Here is a 24,016-nt window from a genome sequence, read left to right as displayed (position 1 = left end):
TTAAAATACTTTAATCTGTTGAGCAGAAAACTTACGATTTCTATGTTTTTGATCATTAATACAAAATAAAACTAGTATTTTTATTCTAGTGAAACCACACACTATAATAAGCTCTCCTTAAATACTAAATATGGACTGAATTGACATGACTCTCTTAAGAGGATCTATCAATATTCAAGTTTATTTTAACATCTATTTTAAGTAGCAGGGGTAGATTTGAGTGTTTCTAGAAAGCGTAAAATATGGAGAGGGATTTTTATTTATTTTTTTTTTAGAAGCAGTGAGAACTCCACACAAATTCTGGCATTTACCGCCCTTTTACCTAAAATAATGAAGACTGCTATTTTCAGGGATGATGGAAGATGTGTCTGAACTAAAATGTCTATCGCAAATATATGACAGTTCTGATTCTTTTAGAGGAGAGTTCTGTGGAAAAAAACACACTAGTTTTATATCATTGACTTATATATTGCCTGTTCACACACAAAATATTCAACTTAGACTGGCAAAAAATTGTCAGTAAAAGCTCTCTAAACTGAGGCAGTTAAGAAACTGACTTGATGTTAAGGAAAGATTCAGCTGTGTTTAGAAGTCTCTAGTCCTTGTGGCAAATTGTGCTCCTATTAAAAATTGGCATTGCCAAGAGCTATTCAAACTGTAATGGTGTACTGATTTCAAACTATGAAGACTTTTTCCAAAGCACACAGTGATGATCTGTAGTGAAGGAATTACTCAACTTGACATATAGCTTTGTCTTGGTACCAAAGCACAGAGCCTACTGAGTCAAAGTGGTTTCTACCTGAATTAGCGCAATCAGGAGATGCAGGTTATGCATTTGTTTTGATGATTGAGTAATTCAGAGAGGAGAATGAAGGCAGGATTCTTTTATTTAAGCTGTTTGAAAGATGGAACTGTTGAGCAACGTATTTCCTGTTTTTTTTTTTAATTCTGTTTTTTTTGGGTTTTTTTCTGGCATTTTAAGGTTTGGGAGCTTTAAAAGACAATATTTAGAATTGTCTGTGACATATACACAGTATGTCACTGGGTGCAATCAGTACTTGACACTAAATTTAGTGAAAGAAGTTACAGATGTTACTTGATGGTGAAAGTACTTGGATTGTAACATTATTGAGAACTTTTTTCTGAGGTAATGTACAAAAAGGCTGGGCTCAAGGCCCATTTTGGATAGCAATGCTTCCAGTATTATTGATTCTTCTATTAACAGTACATTATCCAGCTAATGTGTTGGGGGTTTTTTACTCTTTTTTTATGAAGAAAAAATTCTATTGGAAGTACTAGGTTATGCACTTACTGAACACATCTTTGCAGGACAAATTTTGGGAAAAATTCTGCTTCTGTTTTGGGATTAGTCTGCTTGTGACACAGTAGGTGGGGAGGAGAGGAGTGCTTTTCTATTTGCCAGGAGGAATATTCTTGCTTCTGCAGAAGCTGCTAGCTTGGAAGTGTACATTGCAGTTTACAGTCTCTTGAGTCCTTGTGGAGATGGTATTTTGCACTTTTGATATAATAACATTGAGAAATGAAGTGCTTACAGGTTAAATAGGGATCATTCTTGTTTCTGCAGCTATGGCTTTATAACTACGGAAAGTTGCATTGGGAAGTTGCTTTTTTATATATAAAATGAAACCATCTTTACATCAGAAATAGGTTATGGCATTACAATGATTCTTTTAAGCATTAGTGTAATATTCACTAGTGATGAAAAGAAAACACAATGGTAGGTTTTTCTGCTTTTTAGGAAGGGAATTGAGAACAAATTATATCTGAGAATACCAGTATGGCACTAATAATCTGTGGTGCTCCTTTATTTTGAATAGTGTCCAACTCTGGTCTCCAGCCTCAGAAAGGACATTGCAGAGCTGCAGAAAGGTTCAGGGAGTAGTATGATCAAAAGCATAGCATGGCTTTCATAACAAGGAGGAACAGGACTCTCCCGTGTGAAAGAGTGAGGACTGAGGAATATTGTGAAGACATGAGTGTTATAGAGAAGGTGAATAGGGTCTGATTATTCTCTGTCTCCCCAGATGCAAGGAAGAGTTTCTCAGGTAAGCAAGTGGCAAGTTGGTAGTAAGCAGAGACACTGGTATTTCACACATTTAATCTGTGGAACTCTGTGACTGTATGTTTCTGAAGCTAAAAGGTTGCTTGAGGTTAATGTAAGACTGGCATATTACTAGGGAAAAATCCACTGGAGTTGATAATATAGGGGAAAAAAAAAAAAGCCAGCCACTTCTTTCTGTCTTAGGAAGCTTCTATGGTGCAAAGTTTTTTATGACTGGGAAAATATTCTGTTGAAGTATCAGCATATAGTTTATATTCTTCTGCTCTCACACTCATTTTTGCCACTGTTCTGTTGATTTTTTTCCCCCATCCAATTAGGGACAGGTGTCTCTGAAAAGACACCTGAAAAGATGAAAAAACATCTTCCTACTGCTATGGGCAGGATTTTGGATTAGTTGAATCCAGGTTTGTCCCAGTGTGACTGTTACTTCATACTTCAGTTTAGATGTTACCTGTTGAAGTGTGTTGAATACTGATACTGCAAAAATGGTAACACTGCTTAGGGCAAGGTACCACAACATCTAGGAGATAGCTGTAGTGGAAGGATTAGCTACTTCATGGCATCCTAATTTGGTGGCCAGAAGGTAACTGAATCCCTTATTTTGGTGCTGTGTTAATTACACGGTTCTAACGTGTTCTAAGCAAAGATGTCTTTCATTTTTGCATGTCTTCTTTTAAAGTATGTCTACCTGTGTCACTGTGTTCATCTTTGGAACTTGTACTATTAAAACTCTATAAAAGCAGACTTGTGTTTGTAAATGTTGCCAATTGGGCTGCAACTTCATGTCTGTTAAACCATACTTTGAAAAAGAAGAAATCCCACTTTGTGCTCCCTGTTTGGCCTGCTGAAGAAAACCAAACCCTTGTAAATACTTTGTCTGCAATTCTTACTAATGCATTAGGGAAGAAGATGGATGGTGGTGAGTGCTTTTATTGTTACTTTAAAGATGAAAGCTTCTGTATTGTAAAGAAAATTAACCTTGCATGTTGACACTGATTCCACTTGTATTCCTAATATTGAGCGTCTCTGTGAGATGGCTTGGTATGCACATTTGTGTTGACAGCTTTGGCTGGAATGCTTTGGAGCTGTGCTGTGACCCTTAGCTTTGTATTAGTGTCTTTTTGTTGTTTGAGACTGACCAATTCTGTCATTTTGAGGAATTCTAGTAGTCTGTAAGTCATGATTTACAGCTTCTTCCAGCAGTAATATGTGTAAATTTGTTACTTCTAAGGGTCATTAGTAGTCTCTTTGGTTAACTAGAACAATATTTGTGTGCTGCTTTGATTTCTTTTGCAGGCGTTTTGTAACTTATTGTCTTGTTATTGAATTACTAGCATTTAAGTAAGATCGGTTCTTAAAAATGGAATTGAAATAGCATATCCCTTCTTGTTCTGATAAGTTTCATATGAAGATGTTGTCTCTTAGTGTGTTTACCTTTCATTTCCTTCCATGTCCGGCCAAAGAATCCTATTATCTTTCCACCTTTTCAGGAATAAAGCTCTTCTCCCAGTGTATCAGACTTTCAAGAATAATCTTTTGCTATTGCAGTGTTTTTTGGGGAGTTGGTGTGGTTCTCTTTGTCAAATTTTGGAGGCTTTTCTTCCATGAAAATACTCTTGCATTTTTGCCCTGCTGCTAGTATTGCCCTGCTTCTCAGAGTTTTGTTACTGTCTTGGGCAGTTCTGATGGATTATGAGACTGCTATGTCTAGGTAGTTTGTTGCATCCCTCCTATTTTGAGGGTAGTGGATGCAGTTGTCAGTTGGTTGGCTAACCTGGAGAGGAGACCCCCTGGGACAACAGTCAGGAGATTGCTGTCTTACAAAAATGATAGCTTTTATCTTTGTAATGAAAGTAGATGAGAATTTGTTTTTTGAATCTCAAAACTATGAGGTTGATAGACTATGTTCAAGGCTGGTGATTGCTGCTATATGTTAGAGGTCTTGAACCCTTTTTGAGGATGAGCCTGTCAAGTATGATTTGTTCATATAAGAAACTCTTAGTAATCAGTTATTCAATTAGTGCTTAGTTTGGGAGAACAAAAACTTTTTGCTCTTAAAACCACACCTGCACATTTTAAGAATTGTCAAGAAACCTGTTGAAGCAGTAATGTTGATGTGATGTATTGAAATGCCTTAGAGATGCTGGCGTGGATGAAAACTTGACATCTGTGGCTGGAGCAAGTGGGAGGATGTTGTAAGAGTTCAGATATTGGACAAAAGAAAGAAGGGTGGATTCAGAACAGAGGAATTACTGAAACAATTAAGGAGTGGCCTTATTAACTCAGATTAATCCAGGTTATGTAGTAAAGAGAAGCAGATTGATTAGCAGTTGTTAATTGCATATGCAGTTGATAAATTGCTGTGGTTGCATTCAGCATACTTGCCTCTTAAGGCATCAGACATCCTAAACTATATCAACATCGTATGTAGAATGTATGTCACTGGTTAACTTGCCATAAAATCAGTAGCTTCAGAGGGATTTTGCGGAGGTCCTACAGTGTGAGTTAAAATAATGAATTACAAGTATTATTAAATATTTGTAATATATTGTTGTGGAGGAGAATCTTTTTTGTCACTTTAACCACTGTGTGTTTGTGAAGGAGAGGCAAATATTGACATCTCATCTGGAGCGCTTCGTAAGTCGACTAGATATCAACCAGCAGTGCATGCAGGTTGCTAAGAAGGCCAATGCCACCCTGGCTTGTATTAGGAGCACTGTAGCCAGTAGGAATAGGGAGGTGATCATCCCCCTGTATTCAGTGCTGGTGAGGCCACACCTTGAATATTGTGTTCAGTTCTGGGCTCCTCACTATAAGAAAGTCATGTAAGTGCTGGAGTGTGTCCAGAAAAGGGCAATGAGGCTTATGAAGGGCCTAGAGCGAAAGGCCTCTGAGGAGCAGCTGAGGGAGCTGGGGTTGTTTAGTCTGGAGAAGAGGAGGCTTAGGGGAGACCTCATTGCTCTTTACAGCTACTTGAAAGGAGGCTGGAGCGATGAGGGGGACAGCCTCTTCTCCCTGGTGAGGTGTGATAGAACCAGAGGGAATGGATGCAATCTGTGCCAGGGGAGGTTTAGGTTAGATATTAGGAAGCATTTCTGCACTGGAATAGATTGCCCAGGGAAGTGGAGGAGTCACCATATCTGGATGTGTTTAAACAGCATGTGTACCTGGTGCCTAGGGACATGGTCTAGTGGTGAACTTGCAGTGTTAGGTCTAAGGCTGGATCTTGGAGGTGTCTTCCAGCCAGGAACATTATGTGATTCTGTGATAAACTCCATGTTTTAATTTATCGAAATATGAAATTGCTCACATGTGATACTGACTTTACACTGGGACTGTGATGCTGGGAAAATGAATACAACTCATCACCACCATTACCTTCACTTAATTGCTCACACTGTCCTAGTGTGTGTAGAATTGTAGCTTACAGTTCTCAGTTTGTATCCTTGCAAGGACTATGAACTATTCATTTGTGTTTGTTTCATGGTTGTCATCGGTGCTAAATGATATGTTTGTCAGGTATACTAAAACTTACACACTGCTGTGTCTTATGGCCCCGCCCCTTCCCTGCCCCCTCCAATCTAAAACCTTGTAATCAAGATTTCATGTATGCTCAATAAGATTGACCTTGGGAAGAGACCATAATTACATAATTATCCTGTCTGGATAACTAATGATCAAACTGGGAGGTTGGCAGTCATCTAGAGCCTTGGCTATGTTGCTCTAATCCTATTTTAGGCTATTTAGTTTAAAAGTTGAGTGTACTGGAAATATTCAGCTGAGTTAATGAATGAAATACATAGAAGCTTTGGACAGTTTGTAGTTTGATAATCTAGTAGGCAGTGTCTGAGAATTTGCATCTATTGAATGAAATAATGAAGTGATATAAGGGCTTGGTTTACAGAATGCTTGAACATCTTCTACAAGTTTTAGCTAATCTAATATCTGAATCAAGTATTCAGATGTCTGTGAAAACCAATCCCTATGTTTGAGTGGGTTTGTGTTTGTTGGTTTTGGTTTTTTTTCCATTTGAAGCTGAAGTGCTCATTGCTTTTGGGTAGGTAGCACAGAGTTTTTTTTCTGAGCGCAGCCACATGGACGCTGTTGTTTGCAGAATTTCAGAGTCAAACTTTCTTCTTCACTCAAAGCATTTTAATTGCCCTGCTGTTTCATACAGCATTTGTTGATTGTAATTGTAGAAATGTGTTCCTTACCATTTCTACTTGTAGGAGCAATAAAATGTTAATTGTTCCCAATTCAAACTTGCCTTTCAAAAATAAGGTGAAGTGGGTCAGCATCTGGCTGTTGCCAACAGTGCTATAGGAGTTTGTGCTAGTAATAAAAATTACATTGTTTTACAAAAAATTCATTTTATGTTAAAAAAAATCGAATTTAATTACTTATCCAGATGTGATTCACGTGGCAAAGGTTAGGGGACCCCTGGTTTATAAGTTGGTCCTTAGTTTATTTTGTTTCCTCCATTTCTCCTAAATGAGAAGTCTTGCCTTGAATTTGATCTAGTGTGTCCAAGTTATTTCTCTTTCTTACTTTTAACTAAATTAACTGATCACCTTAATAATCATGGTTATGGTTTGGGAGTCAATGGGTTGCCAATCAGCTTACTGTTGGGGAGGTGACTCCTCATGTTTTCTGAATGTCTTAACGCATGGGAGTGTCTTGCAGGAAGTCAGATTGGTTGGTGCTATCAGAAGCTCTCGCAGAGTTATGTTCAGATGCAAGAGGGAATGCTGTGTAAACAGCTGCGATATCTGGAGTGGGTGTAATTACACCATGTAAATGGAATTACATATTTTAGATGCTTTTTAAGAGTGTACTTATCTTTTACTGTGTCTTGGTATAGAAGGTTGAACTGCAGAATTTCAGAATGCACATAAGTCTTCCCAGACTGAGGTTTCTTTCAGGTTCTCTATGCAAATGCATCAGACCTAGAAGTAGTGGAAAGTACTCTTCTTCTGGAAGTTCTGTACCTTTTTTACAGCTGTATACAGAGCAGTGTTACTGTTGTTCTTGGTGTATGTTCAACTTCAGTATGTTGACATCTACAACCTAGACCTTTAATTTTGTGTCAGGTTTCCCAGGAAACTTTTTTTCCCTCTTGTTTTTGTGCTTTGTGAACTATGGTCTATGGAAGCTTCATCTTGTATTTGAACAGCATGTAGAACTGCTAATTTTTGTATAAACTCAAACTGTGGGTGAAATGAGTTTGTGGCTTAGAAAGGCAAGATAATATGCTTGCATGATGATTACTTCCTGCCTTGGTAACTTTTTACTTAGCAGCTGGTCAGTCTTAAGTGGAAGCATAGAATAAATGACTTTTCTGATTTCAGCTTCTCTTCCTTGAAGAATGTCTTTTTGTAACCAAGAGGAATATAATAGATAAACTCATACTTATAGGAGCTGTGTAAACTGTTTTATTTAGAAAGGAAGGAATAGTCATTTAGTTACACTGCGCTTTTCACCTGAGCTCTCAGTGTGTCATTTCTTGCTCTTGTCAAAACAGAAAATGCTCATGAGTTTTACAGCTTTGTTATATGGATTATTGCTTAGTAAAATAAAAGTAGCTTTTTAAACCAGACATTAAAAATGTAAAACCTTCAAATTGCTATTTCAATGCAATTGAGCCATTAAAGCAAGAGTTTGGCAAGTTGAAAGCATGGTTTTGGTAACACTGAAATACCTGTAAAATTTGCAGATACATAACATTCTGTTTTAACATAAATCCTGGTATAGTGCGTTACCAAATGAAAAGTTAAATCAAAGGTTAATAGCTGTCTAATTGTTTGTCTCATTATGAACTGATGTTTGTTTTCTTTTATTTAAATATTAGTGTTATCATAAAGCCATAAACTTTGTATACCTTTTAAGTTTTTTCAGACTCTTACAATGAATTTTTTTCTTTTTTCTTGACAGTGAAGAATCCCTTCAGTGAAGAACTGAAAATAAAAGTAAGTAAAACCATTTCAGTCTTATCAAATGTTTGTATAAAGTCAGTACAAATCTGTTGAGAAGGATGCAGCTTCAGAATATTTTGCATGAGATGAGTGCACTTCTCACAACTTTATTTTAGGGTTTTTTTTCATCAGGCAGTTTAACTAGGATTACAAAATTTGGTTGTGCTACGCTGGTTGCTACAAATGCTAAAAAAAATTACATAATTTGTGTTGTAGAGCTATGAGGCAAAATTGTGTTGTAAGTTTTGAGATTAAATTTATCAGTTTGTCTCCTAATGTACCATTTGGCTTCTCAACCTTGAAAGGACAGCTGGTAAGAAATTATAGACTTGAGACTCCAGGATCTTACTTAGTGCTATAGAAGAGGAAGGATTAGCCTCTTTCAGAAAATGGATTTAAAAAATTGTCTTTTTAACTTCTATACTGTTACTTGTTTCTGTATTCACTCTTTCAATGGGAATATCGGGATAACCATTTTTGAGATGTCACCATTAAAGGTATCTGTGTTGTTCTTAGTTCTGCAGCATGTGTTTTGGTGGTTCTTTCTTCTAGCCTTCATTCAGTCTTTCTGCCCGGACTGCAAACATATTGACCTGCTTTTGCTAGTCATATATAAGCAAGTATTGCAAGATAATTGGATGGATTTTTTGGTTTGTTGTTGTTTGTGTTTTGTTTGTTGGGTTGTTTGTTTGGGTTTTTTTGGGGGGAGGGGCATTTCTTGGGTTGTTTGTTTGTTTGTTTTTTGTCTAGGATTGAGCTCTCCGAAAGTGAATAATGGCATGTTTTAAGTATGTAGCCTTGGCTAGTTTCTTGGGTAGAAAATGTTTCTGAATCTTTTGAACAAATGTCATTTTGTGTGGTAAATTTTGAGGATTATTTCAGAATTATTTTAGTAGTGCAGAGAGAATGCCTCTTATGTGCTAGACTTGACAGCCGGAGAACCTGTTTTGTATGTTACTTTTCGTTTCTTGTGTACTGTTCCATAGTAATCCTAATCTGTGCTTGATTGTTCATTAACTATGAAGATTATACTGTTCAGTTCCTACCTTTATGTGGTCCAACCACTAATTTACAAAGAATTTGGTCACAAAGATGTTTGACGTGTCTCTCTCAGTGTAGCTATTAGTGAATCATGGATGTACCTTCTGGCAAAAAAGTAGAACTTGGAGTACTGGTGGTGAGGTGTGTGTGTGTGGTAGAGGACTGATTTTCCTCTTCTGCCATGCCCAGTATTTTTCTGCTGGGAAATGAGTTAATAAGGTTGGTTAGTTTCCCAGGGAGTATCAACTATATCCATTTAGTTTCAAGAATGGTTTTGTAGGACCACAGTAAGGAGTGGTGATGATGATAATTGTTGATCTTGTTATCAGTTGTTTGATCAAGGAAGAAGTATTCTGCTTTTTTAGTTGCAGTTTTCTTATGGAAAAAGAATTGGAACATTCATATTTTTAAAGTCATGTCAGACAGTGCTTATGCATCAGGGAATTAATATGTTTAGGTTTTTTCAATGTGAGTGCAATCAGCAAATGGCACAAGCTGGGAAATTGCTTTCCTTGCATGTTTTCTGAATCAAGGCTCTTGTCTTGTTAGCTGGTAGACTCTCCTGGAGCCAACTTTGAAAAAAAAACCCCAACGTTTCAGAATGGCCTTTAGTACTCAGTGTATGTGAGTGCAAGCTCCTCATCTTCATGTTTTGACTAATTCCTTCTAATATAAAATGTTTCTGGATATATTTCAATGAAATTGATCAGTATCTTGATAAGTTTAACTCCCCTTTAAGTAACAATTATGATATCTCATATTCATGCTTGTTTTGGGAATTAGGCCTTTTTATACTAGTGGCATATGCAGGAAGTATCAAGTTCACATCTTTATATGTGTTTTTTGTCGTCGGTGGGGTTTTTTTGGTATTGGTGTTTTGTTTTTCGTATAATTTAAAGAATAAACAAGTCAGAGCTACTCAGCAGATGGTGTTTGGTTTAGGAGAGGAAGAAAAGGACTGACCAGACACTGAACTGAAGATGTGTATCTCATTCTATTAGAGTTGAAACCTCTTTATACCTAAGTTGTAATTCTGCAGCTACAAAGCATTCACTACAAAAATCTATAAACAAGGCATATTTAACATAGGCTGAACAATTTTCCTATAAGGGTCCAACTATATTTGAGTGTAACCTTTTAGAGAACTCAAGAGAAGATGTAATTGAAATTATCTTTCAGCTTAAAAGAAGAAAACCCCCACATGAGATAACAGTCTTAACTTTTTTATTCCACTCAGCTTCAGTGAAATTCTCCTTTAGGTTCAGGTGTGGAGCAAAAATCTTACTTTGCTAGGAATTTTATGCAGGAATACTACCAGATGGTACTTTAGTGGGGTATGTATGAAGTGTCAGTGCACATTTATTAAGAAAAAAACTTTTATTTTTACATAGTAGCTATACAAATAAAAAAAAAAGGCCAAACTTCTTTTGGTTATTGCACTGCGCTCTCAATATTATTAAAATAACTTCTTGAGCTCTCAGTTTTAACTGGCAGATTCCTCAGACTCTAGGCTGCAACCTAGTTTAGTTTCAGTGAAGATCTGAAAAAATCAATATTGTGATTACTTTGATTCAAAACCTATTGCTTGCATCATTGTTGATGTGTGAAACACTAGAGCTTCTTACCTATGTATGTAAACCCCATTTTTTTTCCTCATGGTATATTAAGACTTGGGGTAAATGAAAGAAAATACATCTCTACTGATGTTTGTTTTAACATTAATATGTTTTTCTATTCTAGGAAGATGAATTAAGTCTCATGATGAACAGCTTATACGCCCTTCATGATAAGTTGGCACAAGTAGCAGGTAACACAAAAAATACTATGACTAAGTGTTATGGCAACAGCTACAAAGAAGTCTATGCTCAGATGGTGATTTGCAACAACTGGTATATGCTGGGGCCCTCATAGCCAGAGAGTTCCATTTGTGAAAACTGGAAATCCTATTTCTAGTTAACACACTGCATTTTTCACTCATGTAGTGCCTTCTGTTAAAACCTTATTTTAGTTAATAGGATAGGCTGTTGAATATTGTGATCCTGTATGTTTTTTAATCCAATGTCTTAAAGAGTTATTAATCTATTTTCATTAAAAGTTTGAAATATGCTATAAGTGGAGAAGAATACACATTTCTTTTAAAGGTAGTTGTTTCACTATGGTGGAAAAATGTCTGAAAAACAAAATATTTCACGAGAATCAGAAAATAGTTACTAATATAATGAACAGTAGTGGTTGAGCAAGATTGCCTTGTTGGAAAAAAAATAGTCCAACTTAACCATACTGATTATATAGAAGTGAAAAGTGCTATATATAGTAATGGTTGATGGTAATTAGGATTAGTATTAATTATTTAATACTCATAGTAAAAAAATAGTGCTTTTGCCTGGGCTCATAAGTAACACAGGTTTAAACTGCATAGATACTTAGACATCACAGTCAGGAAATTATAAAGACTGTGTTTATAACTTTGGCATCTGGTGAGTGTGAGTTACAGCAAAATCTGTTTAGTGACTTTCGAGCTATTTATTTATCATCCTTGCTTATTTAATCCATAAGGTGGTTGGGAGGCACTGGTTTGGGTTTTTTCTTTTTTTAAGCCTAACTGTTCTTCGTGCCAACTATTTGTTTTGCAACAGCAAATTTCACCTTATCAGGTGCTATAGACATTTCTCAAACATGTAAAAAATGTGGAAACAACTCTGTCAGATACGAGGCTGACAATTTAATGTAAGGGCTATACGGGAAAATCTGTAATACCTTTAAACTGCAAGAGAGTAATCTTCCTGCAGAAGCTCTTTGTTCACTTAACATTTATAATATTTGCAATGAATAAAATAGATGGTTGGACAAAACTCACAAATGTCTTCTTGTTTACATTAGTCTTTAAACCAAAATAGTGAAAAAATGAGGTTTGACCTGAGTGCATGCAAACTAATAGTTGCTGTAGTCTTCATTTTGTTGCTTTCTGGCAGTGAATGCAGTGTTGATCTTTCACAAGTCTGTTACATCCTGATACAGTTTTATCTGTTGAAAACTTTCATCCTAGGTAGTTATACTGGATAGATAGACATAACAGATGGTAATAGATAATTCTGTGCTATAAATCAAAAGGGTCTAAAGATTTTCCTTTTCCATGCAGAGTAACCAACCTGTGGTGTGGTGGAATGTCTTACGAGACCAAACACTTTGTCCAGTTACAGCACTGGCTTGTGTGAAGTGGGAGCATGCATATCACAGAATGGTTTGGGTTGGAAGGGGCCTTAAAGGTCACCTAGTTCCAGCCCTCTGCCATGGTTATTGACACCTCCCACTATAGACCAGTTTGCTCAAAACCCTATCCGACCTGGCCTTGAACACTTCCAAAGAGGGGGAAGCCACAGCTTCTCTGAGCAACCTGTTCTGGTGTCTCACCACTCTCACAGTAAATTTCCTCCTAATATCTATTCTAAATCTCCCCTCTCTTTCTCTTTGAAACCATTACCCCTTGTCCTATCACTTGCCTGTGTAAAAAGCCCTCCCCAGCTTCCCTGTAGGCACCTTCAGGTACTGGAAGGCTGCTGTAAGGTCTCCCCAGAGCCTTCTCTTCTCCAGGCTGGACAACCCCAACTCTCTCAGCCTGTCCCCATAGGAGATGTGCTCCCCCTCTCTGACCATTTTCATGGCCCTTCTTTGAACTTGCTCCAACAGCTCCATGTTCTTCTTGTGTCAGGGGACCCATAGCTGAGTGCCGTACGCCAGGTGGGGCCTCACAAGAACAGAGTAGATGCTACTTCTCTCCTTCTGAAAAGAAAATACAACTTGCTGTTCCCTCAGTATGTCATCTGGCCCTCTGGTGGTCATACATCAAACAATGTACTTGCCTGAATAACATGGTTTGGCACCTCATTTTTACATCTGTGAGAGAAGGGGAGTTATTTTTATTATATGAGGGTTACTTCCGTGCATGTACACTTACAAAAATGTTAACCTGTCTGCCTTATGAGAGGAATTTCCATGCTTTTTTCTTCTGCAGGTCTCAAATGCATATTAATCTTTATTAGTCTGTTTCTGGCCAGGAGAATCTTCAGTACTTACTTTAAAAAAATACCGCTATACATTCTTGTTAAATGAGTCCCCAGACTGAAGCTGTATTGCAAGATTACCTGGTTGCTCAGCAGAGTAGCTTTCATACAGTCTGAAGAATGACCTAATTCATCTGTACTTAGACAGAAGTTATGCTCAATGCCAAATTTTTTAAGGTATGAGAGGAAGAAATTTGCCATCCATTTTTGAATACCATATTAATGTAGACTTGGCACAATGTTTGGAAGCTGTTTAAAAGTCATAGCACTGAGAAAGCTGCGAGAGAGTTGGAGGGTTTAAAAGTGTTTATCTTACACACAGTGCACCACTTCAAAAGCGGGAAGTAAAGGGATATAGTTTGACTAAAAGTGGTGCTTTTCAGGTCTCTCTGTCACATACTTGGAAAAGCTTCTCTCATTTCATACTTGGCTATGAATCATTTGTTCATGTTATAACTATTAATATTAAAAAGGCAGGCTGGAAACTTGTAGCAGTCTGTTCTGGAGTACCATGAAAATGGTCACTTCAGAATTTGGTTTCTAGCCCTCTTTGTTTGATTAGACTTATATTTCTACTGAGTAAGTTTCTTGCCTTGTCAGCTTCAACTAGAGAGCAAGCGATGGGGCTTTTTTTTTTGGGGGGGGGGAGGTAAAACACAGTTGTTTGAAGGACGAAAAGTTGGTAATCTGTTAATTTTTTTACTTAATATAGTCTGTTCCAACTGTAGATATCTATTGTGCACTGTGGTGCCCTGATACGAGATAAAATTGGTTAAGTATTCTATATAAAAATAGATTGCTTTTAATGCATCACTGTTCTCAGAATTGCTAGCCTGCCAAACCGATGGTAACACCTTCCTCACAAGAAACTAGAGGGAGAAGCAGTATCTACTCATCCAGTTCTGAGTTGAAGTTTGTGTTCCTGTGTTCTTATTTGATGGTTCAGCTTTTCTTCAAAGCAGTTTCTTTTTGTGGACAGTATATATTTCAGTTCCTAACACTTTCTCCTAAAACAAAACATGCACTTTATTTAAATTAGACTTTCATGCATATGTTAATTACTGGATGTCTTGGTCTTCCATGGAGACACTTCAATAGATCACATCCATTTTCAGTCAGGCTTGCAAAATAATAATAATAATAAACCTATAATAATAAATAATAAACCTATAATAATAAACCTAACCACTATAACCACAAGAAGCAGCCAGCTATCCATGGCTATGACCCTACTTCTTGTGCATAAATAATTTTTATTTAGTTTGAAGTTTTCTTTTGCTTCATGTTCTCCACAGTGTTAAGATCTATCAGATTTAGACAGTTTCCTTCTGTGCTAATGGACAGCACAGGTGCTTGAGATGCAGGGGTGAACCAGACTTCCATATATAATAAGGCCTACTGATAAATCCATGGCTGGCAGAAAATACTGGCAAAACACTAGGTAATACTTAATATTATTTTAAGATGACAGCTACAGTATCTGATTGCCTCCACAGGCTCTCTCTTCTGTCACTCTCCTTAATCTTTAGTTTTCCAGGTAATTGCTGCTGTGCTGTTTCCCACTAGTGATTTAAAGACTATTTACCAAGTTTTGGTTTTCCACAGTGTAAATAAACTGTTGAATTTGTCATTAGGAAATAATGCATTCTTACTTGCTCTCGCAACACTTGTTCTGCTCCTGCTTTTCTTTAGCTACCCACTTAAGTGTCCTGCCTCGTGTCACCTCTTAAGCATGAGACCTGCTAAAAGAATGTTTTATACTTTATTTGATTTTTGTATTGCTTGCCTGAGTCACATAAAGCTTTAAGCTGGAGATCTGTGCTAAATCCACATGTTCCTTAAAGTATTAGATTTCCACTGGGTTTTTGGTTCTGATATTTTAAGTAAATTATTTACATTGTAAAGGAAGTATTTAAAAATTCAGATTATTTCTATTAACTGTATATGCTGCAGCTCATAAATTAAGCTAAATGCCCAAATGAAAGTCAGTTTCAAATATATATAACTTATTTTCCATATTGAAAGCAATTGTGCGAACAGACTTTACTGTTTCTTTAGTACTAGAGACTTTAATCGCTTTTTGTTAGTATTTCTAGAAGAACTCAGATTCTTATGTGGCTTGCTCAAGTACACTGATGTAAAAGGTAATTTTGTGATCCTTGCTGGGGTCTGTTACTTTTTGCCTTCCTGTGGAGGCACGTAGAATGTTTGTTACTCTGTACTTGAAATTAAGGTGACCTAAAGACCCATGCTTTCTCTCAGCTCTCATTAGACATTTGAACAGAGGGGCAGTTTTTATGAAGAGCTCAGATATATCTTACAGCAGACCTGTGTAAAGATACATTTATATTTTTTTTTTGCCTCTGCTTCAGTTTTATTGCTGGATATAGGGCCTCAAGTGGAACAGTTGGGAAACATTTTTGGCTCAGACTGTGGAAAGTGGGTTTCCAAGCCAAGTGGTTAATGATTGCACCAAAGTTATTCAAAGTAAGCCTTCATTTGCAGAGCTATTAGCTAAAGCGGTGACTGAAATGGCATATAGGAATATCCTGCTGATTGCAGTAATACAGAAGGTTGTTTGACTTGTGAATTGACTAACTTTCTGCAGACTTTCAAATTCATGAGTTTCTCAGAAGAAAGCTGTTAAATGGTTCTCAGCAATAGATGGGTTGGAATGAGAAACTGCATCTCCAACAGCTTTTTGTACAGGACTGAAACTCCGTAACTCTGAGTAGCTTGCTTACTTCAAGAGTGGGACGCAAGATGAAAGTGATTTTTATTTTCTCCAGTCCCAGCATTGCATGAGGGTGATTTGAAACTGAAGGACCATAGACATTGTCAGAGACTAGATAACAAAAGTGTTTTTAACTGTTTAACTTGTTCAAAGGGAGTATAGTCTGAAAAAAAATAAATTCAGAAGCAGGACTGCAGGGAAGGAAGCTGTGAGGTCAGTGTGTTGGCTGTATACTGCATAAATGTAATTCCTGGAAGAAGGCAAATAAGATTAGAATGTAAAACTACTAAAGTAATCCAGTAGTTGCCCATCTAAGGGAGCTTTTGTCCTTCTCTTAGAGGTAATACTGTGTTCTCGTAAGATTGAAGATTCAAAAGCAATCATGAAACTTGTTTTTAAGAATGAATTTTTAATATTCTGGTCTCCTGCTTGTCTGTGTTTTTCTTTTCTGTGTATTAACCTCACCCTTTCTATTCTTTCTCATTTATTTAATAAATGGGCTATCCTGCTTATCTAGATAATTAAAAAACAAACAAACCAGCAAAGCCGAACAAAAGCTCCTAAGCAGAAGTCTCATCCACCCTGCTCTCACAAGCTGTTTTGTTCAGTCAGATGATGACTGACATGCTTTTTCTGTATAGGAAAGACCCCAGGAAGACTTCAGGCCTTAGCAAACAACATAAAAAGCTTATAATGGGTGAATACTTACCAGACTTGCTCATGTCATACAACTTAATACAATCTGTGATTGAGATTGTACATATGGCTTCTACAGAGATACATTTTGGTTTTGTTGTAGTTATTCAATCAGTTATAGATTTAAAACAATACTTTTACACTAGAGACCCTATGAGCATGATACAGTTATCCCAAGTCTTCTAATCTTGAAACATTGAATCACTGATCACATGTGTAACTTTACAGGTTGTAGAGCTTGTGCTGCAAAAAAACCTGTCTTCCTAAATCACACACAAAAACTACAATTCTTCTGCTAACTTCTACATCGAGAGTGTTTTTTGGCCAAGGTGGTGTTGGTTTGCATGAGCAATCTCTGTAGTTTTGCTATTATGGTAGGCTTAGGCACTGTGGAAGACTAAGACATTGCATAGTAATTATCAAGTGAAACGACTTTTAAAGTAGTGCATTTTCTGCTCAGTGCTTGATTGAAAATACACACAAGCACGCAGGCTCTGTTCCAGCAGTACTTCTCAGCCAGATCGCATACGAGGACTCTTAAAAACAGTGTTCCTAATTCTCTATAACCCAACAGTAAGAGCAGAGCATTACTCTTAATCATCATATACTTGCAAGGCCAAATTCTCTTATCTGTTAAAGTGTACTGAACAAAACCTTGCTTTAGCTGTTCAAGAAGGACTTTTGCTTCTTAAAAACACTTATTTTGTTGAAACTCCCTATTGTGAATAAGACATGAAGACAGTTCTCCATAACTTGCTATTGTTTCCTATTTTTTGCTCAGATTGCCGTGAATGTTCTTATTTGTGTAGGGAATTAATACTTGAAGTTGCTCCATTTAAAGGATATTCCAGTGTGGAGTAATTCCATCTTTGAATACTTTGCAAGAGTATAAGCAAAGCTTTATATTTTGCATTTGCAGGAGTATGTTAAACTTTCCTAGCCTTTCTATGGCTTTGGGAATTCTATGGCTTGGCATAGATTTGGGAAGGTAAGGGAGGTGTAACCCTGAGCCAGGGAAAGACTGGATCTGTTGTTTTCTGTTTTAGTGTGTTGGCATAGTAAAATCATACTGTTAGGTGCTAAGATGTAATTGTTTTTTAATTATTTTTTTTAAGGATTGGGGATAAAGCGATTTGCTACTCCCTGACAGATCTCTACAAATGATGGCCTAATGATAGTTAAAACTGGTGTTAGACTTTTACTAAGTTTTACTTTTTGTTGGTATGACTGTCACTACATACTTTTTGCATGAATCAGGTACTTCAAGTTTAGCAAAGAAAATCAGGTAGATGGTGCCACATGGCTGTATGGACTGACTGCATTTAATACCTTATTTACTGACTAGTTCTATGAACTTTCCAAAAGAATTAAGAGGATGATAAAGCCATTGCTTTCAGGCTATACTGTTGTTTTGGGTTTGTTTTTTCTTTAGCATTCTCAGGAAGACGATGAGTTATTGTGATAACTTGAGCCAATCTAAAGTGTAGTAAAGTGTAGTAACTTTAAAGTGTAGTGAGTATTATTATGGATATGTTGCAATTGGAACTAACTTGGTCTGGAGAAAAGATAATTCATGTTTCAGAGTAAATGGAAATTATTTGGACAAAGTTTAGTCAGGCTACAGCAGGTACTGTCCTTTTGATAGTTCTTCATACTACCTTTTGTACTATTTTAAGTAGAAGTATGGGAATACACTTTCTGAGCAGTACATGAAGTCGTATTGATGTGACATGTATGTATTATTAGCTGTGACAATCTTCAGGGTTTTTTAACCTTTTCTGAACGAGAAATTTGTCTAGAGATTCTCTGTATTTCTTGTGTAGCTTGTGAGAATTAATGATTTACTGTTGCTTGTGTAGATTGTGTTAACCCTAAGCTTGAGTTTAAGTTATTTTGTTTTATATCATACAGTAATAAGTAGATCAAAATAAGCAAACATTTTATTTTACCAGGGGAGCATGAATGTGGCAGCTCTATTCAAAGAAATATTACCGTCCAGGAGGCAGCTGCATATTTAAAAGTAAGCAAATAAGATATTTTTCATTGGTTGTATGTAAGACTTGTATAATTTCTGATTTCTAAGGCCTGTTTTCATATCTAGTGTAAAATTTGAGGTAGTGTTGAATATTATTTGGAATTGTTTGGCATTAAAGTCTTTAACACATGCTACTTACAATTATGATAGGGGGGTGTAGCAAGGTTTTGAGGGAGTGGAATGTGAAAAAAACTTCCTTAATTGCAACAGAAGTGTGGATAGTGGTGCTTCAATGGCATGCAATTTTTTTCCCTTTAGTTAAAACACTAGGGCATAATTTTGGTTGATGGAGATAGTTAACCAACATAAAAACCATATATTTATGAAATTGAAATTCTAGAAGCTTTTCAAGAAATCAGTATGTTGTGTTTTGAGACTTAGTAGAAAAGGATAATGTCTTCTTTCTTTTGGGAGGGGAGGTCTATGTGTGGATCTGTGCAGCAGGCCTGACAGGCTGCAACTATGTGGAGACACTCTTCATTGATGCTTTAAATAGAAATGGTCAAAAAAGGCCTTTATGCTAATTTGATAGGTGTGCAGTACTATGAAGTTTCACTTGCTGCTGTCATTCCCCTGCCTCACTCCCCAAATAAAAGATGACTCTTGCCTTGTCTTGGCAGCTGTAGGTTTTATTTTAGCTATATTGGTGTGCCCTTCAGTGGAAAACTACTTGAAGCTTTTAAAAGGCTGAGAGTATAATATTTCTTTGACTGAATGAGGGGAAGTTAAGTTGGTGTGACTTTCAGTATACAAATGTATAGAAATTTTACATTTTGGCAGATGTTTGCATAGTAGACAGAGGGTTGATGTCAAGAGCATCCTGAAGAAGCAGCTAACACTGGTTTAGGGTTTGGAAATGTTACTTTATTTTTTAAAACAAATGCATTGTGGGAGTACATTGAAAAAAGGTTGATGCCAAATAATTGTTGGTCTTACCTATCCACTGTGCTGAAGGAATGACAGTTGATATCATAACTGTTTTATCTCTGATAATAAGCTCAAATTCTGTATGAAAATGTGTCACTTTGTACAAAGTCTCATTTAACTCTGCAATTTCTCTTTCTGGGAGGATAAATGTAACTCGTTTGAAGAATTTTACTCTCAAAGTGAAAATAAAATAGTTACTATTTTTTCTGAAGTGCTTGTCCTTTCATGGTAGGCCAGTTACATTATGTGAGGTTCAAAGGAAAGATTGATATAAATCTTTTCGGAGAGTATAATTTCAAATACAACAATAACTTCAGTTTTTGCATTTCTTTTTCTGCAAAAGACCATGCAAGGTGAACTCTGGAGATGGCCTTAGCTTAGATATCAGTGGATGTTGTTCTATGATAGTTGGTACCAACTGATTTTTAAAAAAATAAGTAAATTTCTATATAGTAGTATCTATACAAAGACTGGACTGTTTGCAAAATATCAGTTAAGATTGATTTTCCTTAAACTACTTAAAAAAAACCCCAACAATAAAAATGAAATACCAAACAAACAATACACCAAAAAAAGACCTGAGTTGCTTTCATAGGACCCATTTCCAGCTGGGTTTATAGAATCTGAGTTTTAGTCTTAAAAATATTTTCAGTGAGCACCGCCTAGTGGCTGAATTCTTCTTGCTGTAGGTTGGAATTGTTAATGAAACAGTGAATGTGGCTTCACTTTTCAAACAGTCCTTAATTTGAGGAATGCTAGTAAGTCTGCTAGCTGCTCATATAGTATGCATAGATTGACTTTGTGTAGTGAACACTCAAGGTAACTCTGAAGAGTCGAGAACAAAATTTCAGAAATTTTTTTGTGGCATGATAACTTTCTGGCTATTGAAATTAATCACTAATATTTGCCTTTTGACAGAATTTAGATCCAGAATATGAAAGTGTACTTAACAAAGCATTACAGTGGATCTTGAATAGTGGGGAAGATGTTGGTATAAAGTAAGTAGTCTTGGATTTCTTACATCCTGTTAAAAGAAATGAAGTTATCCTTTTTAATAAATGCTGTATATTTTCAATAGGTGTCTCAGCAATGACCCTAGTGAGATGGATGTCACTAATGTCACAGATGTGAAGTATCTGGAATCCACTAGTCCAAAGATGTCTTTCAGGTGTCGTTTTCGCCGTGCGTTTGTTAACGTAACTCATAGATTGTCAATATTGCTTTTGGGTAAGTTAGTTTAAAAAAAAAACAGAACTTTTTTTATTATGACTTGCATTTGTTATTCAACCATAAACTTTCATTTAGTCTTTGATAGTTCTCTTAAACTTGAAAGACTTTGAAATTTATTTAATTCTTAACTGTAATTACTGAAAACTACGCAGCATAAAAATATGGTACAGCTGAATGCAGACATTTTTCTCCTTTCCATGTGTCTGGTTTGAAATCCTGAAGATGCAGACTTCACCTTGTGCATCTATCAAAAGTTTAATAAATTGTTTATCCCAGGATCTTGACAATCCCATGCTTATGAGCAGAAGGCTTGAGACCTCCTTCAGTAGCCTTTTGGTGAACCAAAAGAATCAAAGGCAAACTGTCCTGGATTGATGTATTTGTTATAATAGTGGATATGAGGGTTGAACTGGGATGCATAGAGGAAATTCAGTATCCAAGTCAACCACTGGTCTCATCAATCATGCTGAGCAAATTGCTCTGTTACAACCTTATAATTTTTTAATAAGGTTTAATATGAAGCACCTTTTAAAAAATAAACTTGTATAAATGCTAGATGTATTGTCATTAACTAACACCCGTTTTGGCCTAAAACATTCTCTCTCAGTGTCTTTGATATATCAGCTAACATTAGCCCTGTGATTTACTGTTATACAAAACAAGCTATGTAACTAATTCGTGTATGTGTGGGTTTTATTGCTATTTTTAATGTTAAGAGCTCCCAGGTGTAGTGCTGCCCTCAGCCTGAAAATAAGAGAAGGAATAAGATTTTAATTTTCAGTGTATGCTTATTGCTGCTGGCCTTTCTGACTAGATTGCATGCAGTACTTTGCAAGAAATACAAATCTGCAGCTGAACTGAAGCAGTCCAAGTTACTTAATTTTAACTGGTATATCTAAAGCATGTGACTTGTCTATGAATTAGTGAATATTGTGTATTTTTACATCTTAACATGTTCTGAATTGTTGGTTTCTGGGACTTCTGACAGGACTTTCTTCACAAATTAGTAAAATTTCATATTACAGTTACAGGTTACCAGGCTATTGTTAAAACAGTGAAATGTTTTTCTAAAGGTTTTCTAAAGCTTTTAAAAGTTTAAGAGTTTGTGCTGTTGTCTTAGTAAAATATAAAATACTGAAAGTGAGTATGGTGTATTTTACTAGCTTTGAAATTTAAAGTACTTCAGGATGTCAGCTAGTTTAGCTCCTGAAATATATGCTGTAAACTTTAAGTGACCAATGTTCAAATACTGTTTAAAAAGTATTAAACATCTTAATGCAGGTATAGCAGTGGTTTGGGGAGTCTTGCACTATGTGAAATACTGTTGGGCAAAAGAGGAAGAAGAAACAAGGCGGATGTATGATACAGTGGTAAAAATCATAGGTATGGCTTCTTCAGTCACATCTGGTGTATCTGTATCATTTCTGTATAAGCTTTCAGAGTACTGGCACTAATTCAGTTATGTTTTCTGCCTGTTCATTTGTCAGTCATCTTGCTGCTTAGATAGTTTTTGGTCAAATATGTGGTTAGCTTTTGGTATAAAGACTATAATTTATTGCATCAATATGGCTATAATAAATTTCTATCGACTTGGTGGTATTTTATATTACTGTGGGGAAATCAAATGTGAATGTGATGTTACTTGGCTAGAAGTGTGGTGACATGTTGCTCTCTGTATCTGTTTTTTCAGCTACCTTTGGTTAAAATATCCACTCCTAAAATAAGTTAGCTTTCAACTCCATACTTAATGGCTCTTCATAGAAACCAGTTTTTTAGTTAGTCACTTTGAACAGAAGTTGTTACTAAAATAGTAATGCATGACTGAGTTCTGAAATTCTGCTTTTGTACTTGAAACTACAGTGTTTGCAGTAGTTTGTGCTCATAGGTTTTTTAAGCTCTGTTTTGAGCTGCATTTTTACTTAAATTGTCTTAATACTTTCACCTATGGCAGTCATCATAAATACAGAGATGGTAGACAAATAGGAGCTGCTGTCCTGTTCTTACCATTTTCCTGCCTTTTTTGTTTGCAGATCAAGTTATGTTGGGGTAGGATGAAAGCACTATACTTTCAAAGGTGGCTTTCTTTGCTAACAGTTAGAATCAACAGTAACTAACTGCAAGAACTTTTCATTTCAAAGTTATTTGGGATAGTCAGAGATCTGTCTGTGGTTAGTTTTCTTGATTTGCCTTCAGCCCAGTTAGGAGGAAAAAAATGCTTCAAAATGGCACAACCACCTTAACTATTGAAACTGGGGGAGGTCTTTAGAGAAGTTCTTAATTGCCAGAATTGATATTTTTCTTAATGTTTGCATGAGCTATGTAGTTATTAGTTTTTCTTATGGTGTCCTCAGATGTTCTAAGAAGTCACGGCGAGGCATGTTCTGAAAATAAAGACTTGCAGCCTTACATGCCCATTTTACATGTGCGAGATTCTCTAATACCACCTCAGGACAGGTATGTTCTCACCAGAAGTACTGCATTTCCGTGTAAGTAAGGAAAAAAAAAGTAAAAATAAATTGCTTAGTTAACTAAGTTAATAGGTTGCATAGTGTAATATTTTGGAAGTTCTTATTGACACAGATTGGAGGGGGAAAACCCATGGGATTTCTTTTACATGCTGGATGGCAGCTATGCATGTTGTTACAATGCTAACTTTGTAATTCTTGCTTCAATTTTTAAGGAGGAAAATGAGGAAAGTCTGGAATAGAGCAGTTGACTTTCTTGCAGCAAATGAATCTAGAGTTCGCACAGAGACCCGAAGAATAGGTGGTGTTGAATTCTTGGTTTGGAAATGGATGCAACCTTCTGCAGCATGTGACAAAATTTTAGTTATACCATCAAAAGTGTGGCAAGGCCAAGGTATTGAAGTTCAGTTATATTTTGCAAATATACATGTTTTGTTTTCTGCATCTAAAGTTTAGATGATATTTCGTTGCTTAAACATGAAAGATGTGTTAATCTCTCATATTTAAGTATTTCATGAACTGTCAGTGCTATTTCTATATTATCTTGTTCTTAGTTGTCTTGTTCTTCATACAACTACTTTTTCTGTGCATTTAGTGTCTGCCTTGTTTTCAAGCACAATGAGCTTTTCTATTATAGCTACTGCAGAGGGCAAGTAGACAGAATGTAGCTTGTTCCTTTTCATAAACGAAAAAAACCACAACAACTAACAAACTCTTTAGTTGGTCAAATTCTGATAAGCCTTATCCTTACTGGAAGTAATGTGATTGGTTG

General features: G+C 36.2%; 1 protein-coding gene across 1 annotated transcript in view; it reads left to right on the top strand.

The window, feature by feature from the left end:
* LEMD3 (LEM domain containing 3) overlaps positions 1-24,016 on the top strand; it is a 55,940-nt gene that overhangs the window by 16,828 nt on the left and 15,096 nt on the right. Inside the window, exons 3-10 of the mRNA XM_009997770.1 lie at positions 8,015-8,049; positions 10,837-10,903; positions 18,540-18,607; positions 20,468-20,547; positions 20,628-20,776; positions 22,061-22,162; positions 23,131-23,233; positions 23,460-23,638. Coding sequence (XP_009996072.1) covers positions 8,015-8,049; positions 10,837-10,903; positions 18,540-18,607; positions 20,468-20,547; positions 20,628-20,776; positions 22,061-22,162; positions 23,131-23,233; positions 23,460-23,638 — 783 coding nt within the window. The remainder of the gene's footprint in view (positions 1-8,014; positions 8,050-10,836; positions 10,904-18,539; positions 18,608-20,467; positions 20,548-20,627; positions 20,777-22,060; positions 22,163-23,130; positions 23,234-23,459; positions 23,639-24,016) is intronic.

This window comes from Chaetura pelagica, unplaced genomic scaffold, assembly GCF_000747805.2.
Source record: "Chaetura pelagica isolate M959 unplaced genomic scaffold, ChaPel_1.0 scaffold314, whole genome shotgun sequence".
NCBI lineage: Eukaryota > Metazoa > Chordata > Aves > Apodiformes > Apodidae > Chaetura > Chaetura pelagica.
This window is presented reverse-complemented; position numbering and strand designations above follow the sequence as displayed.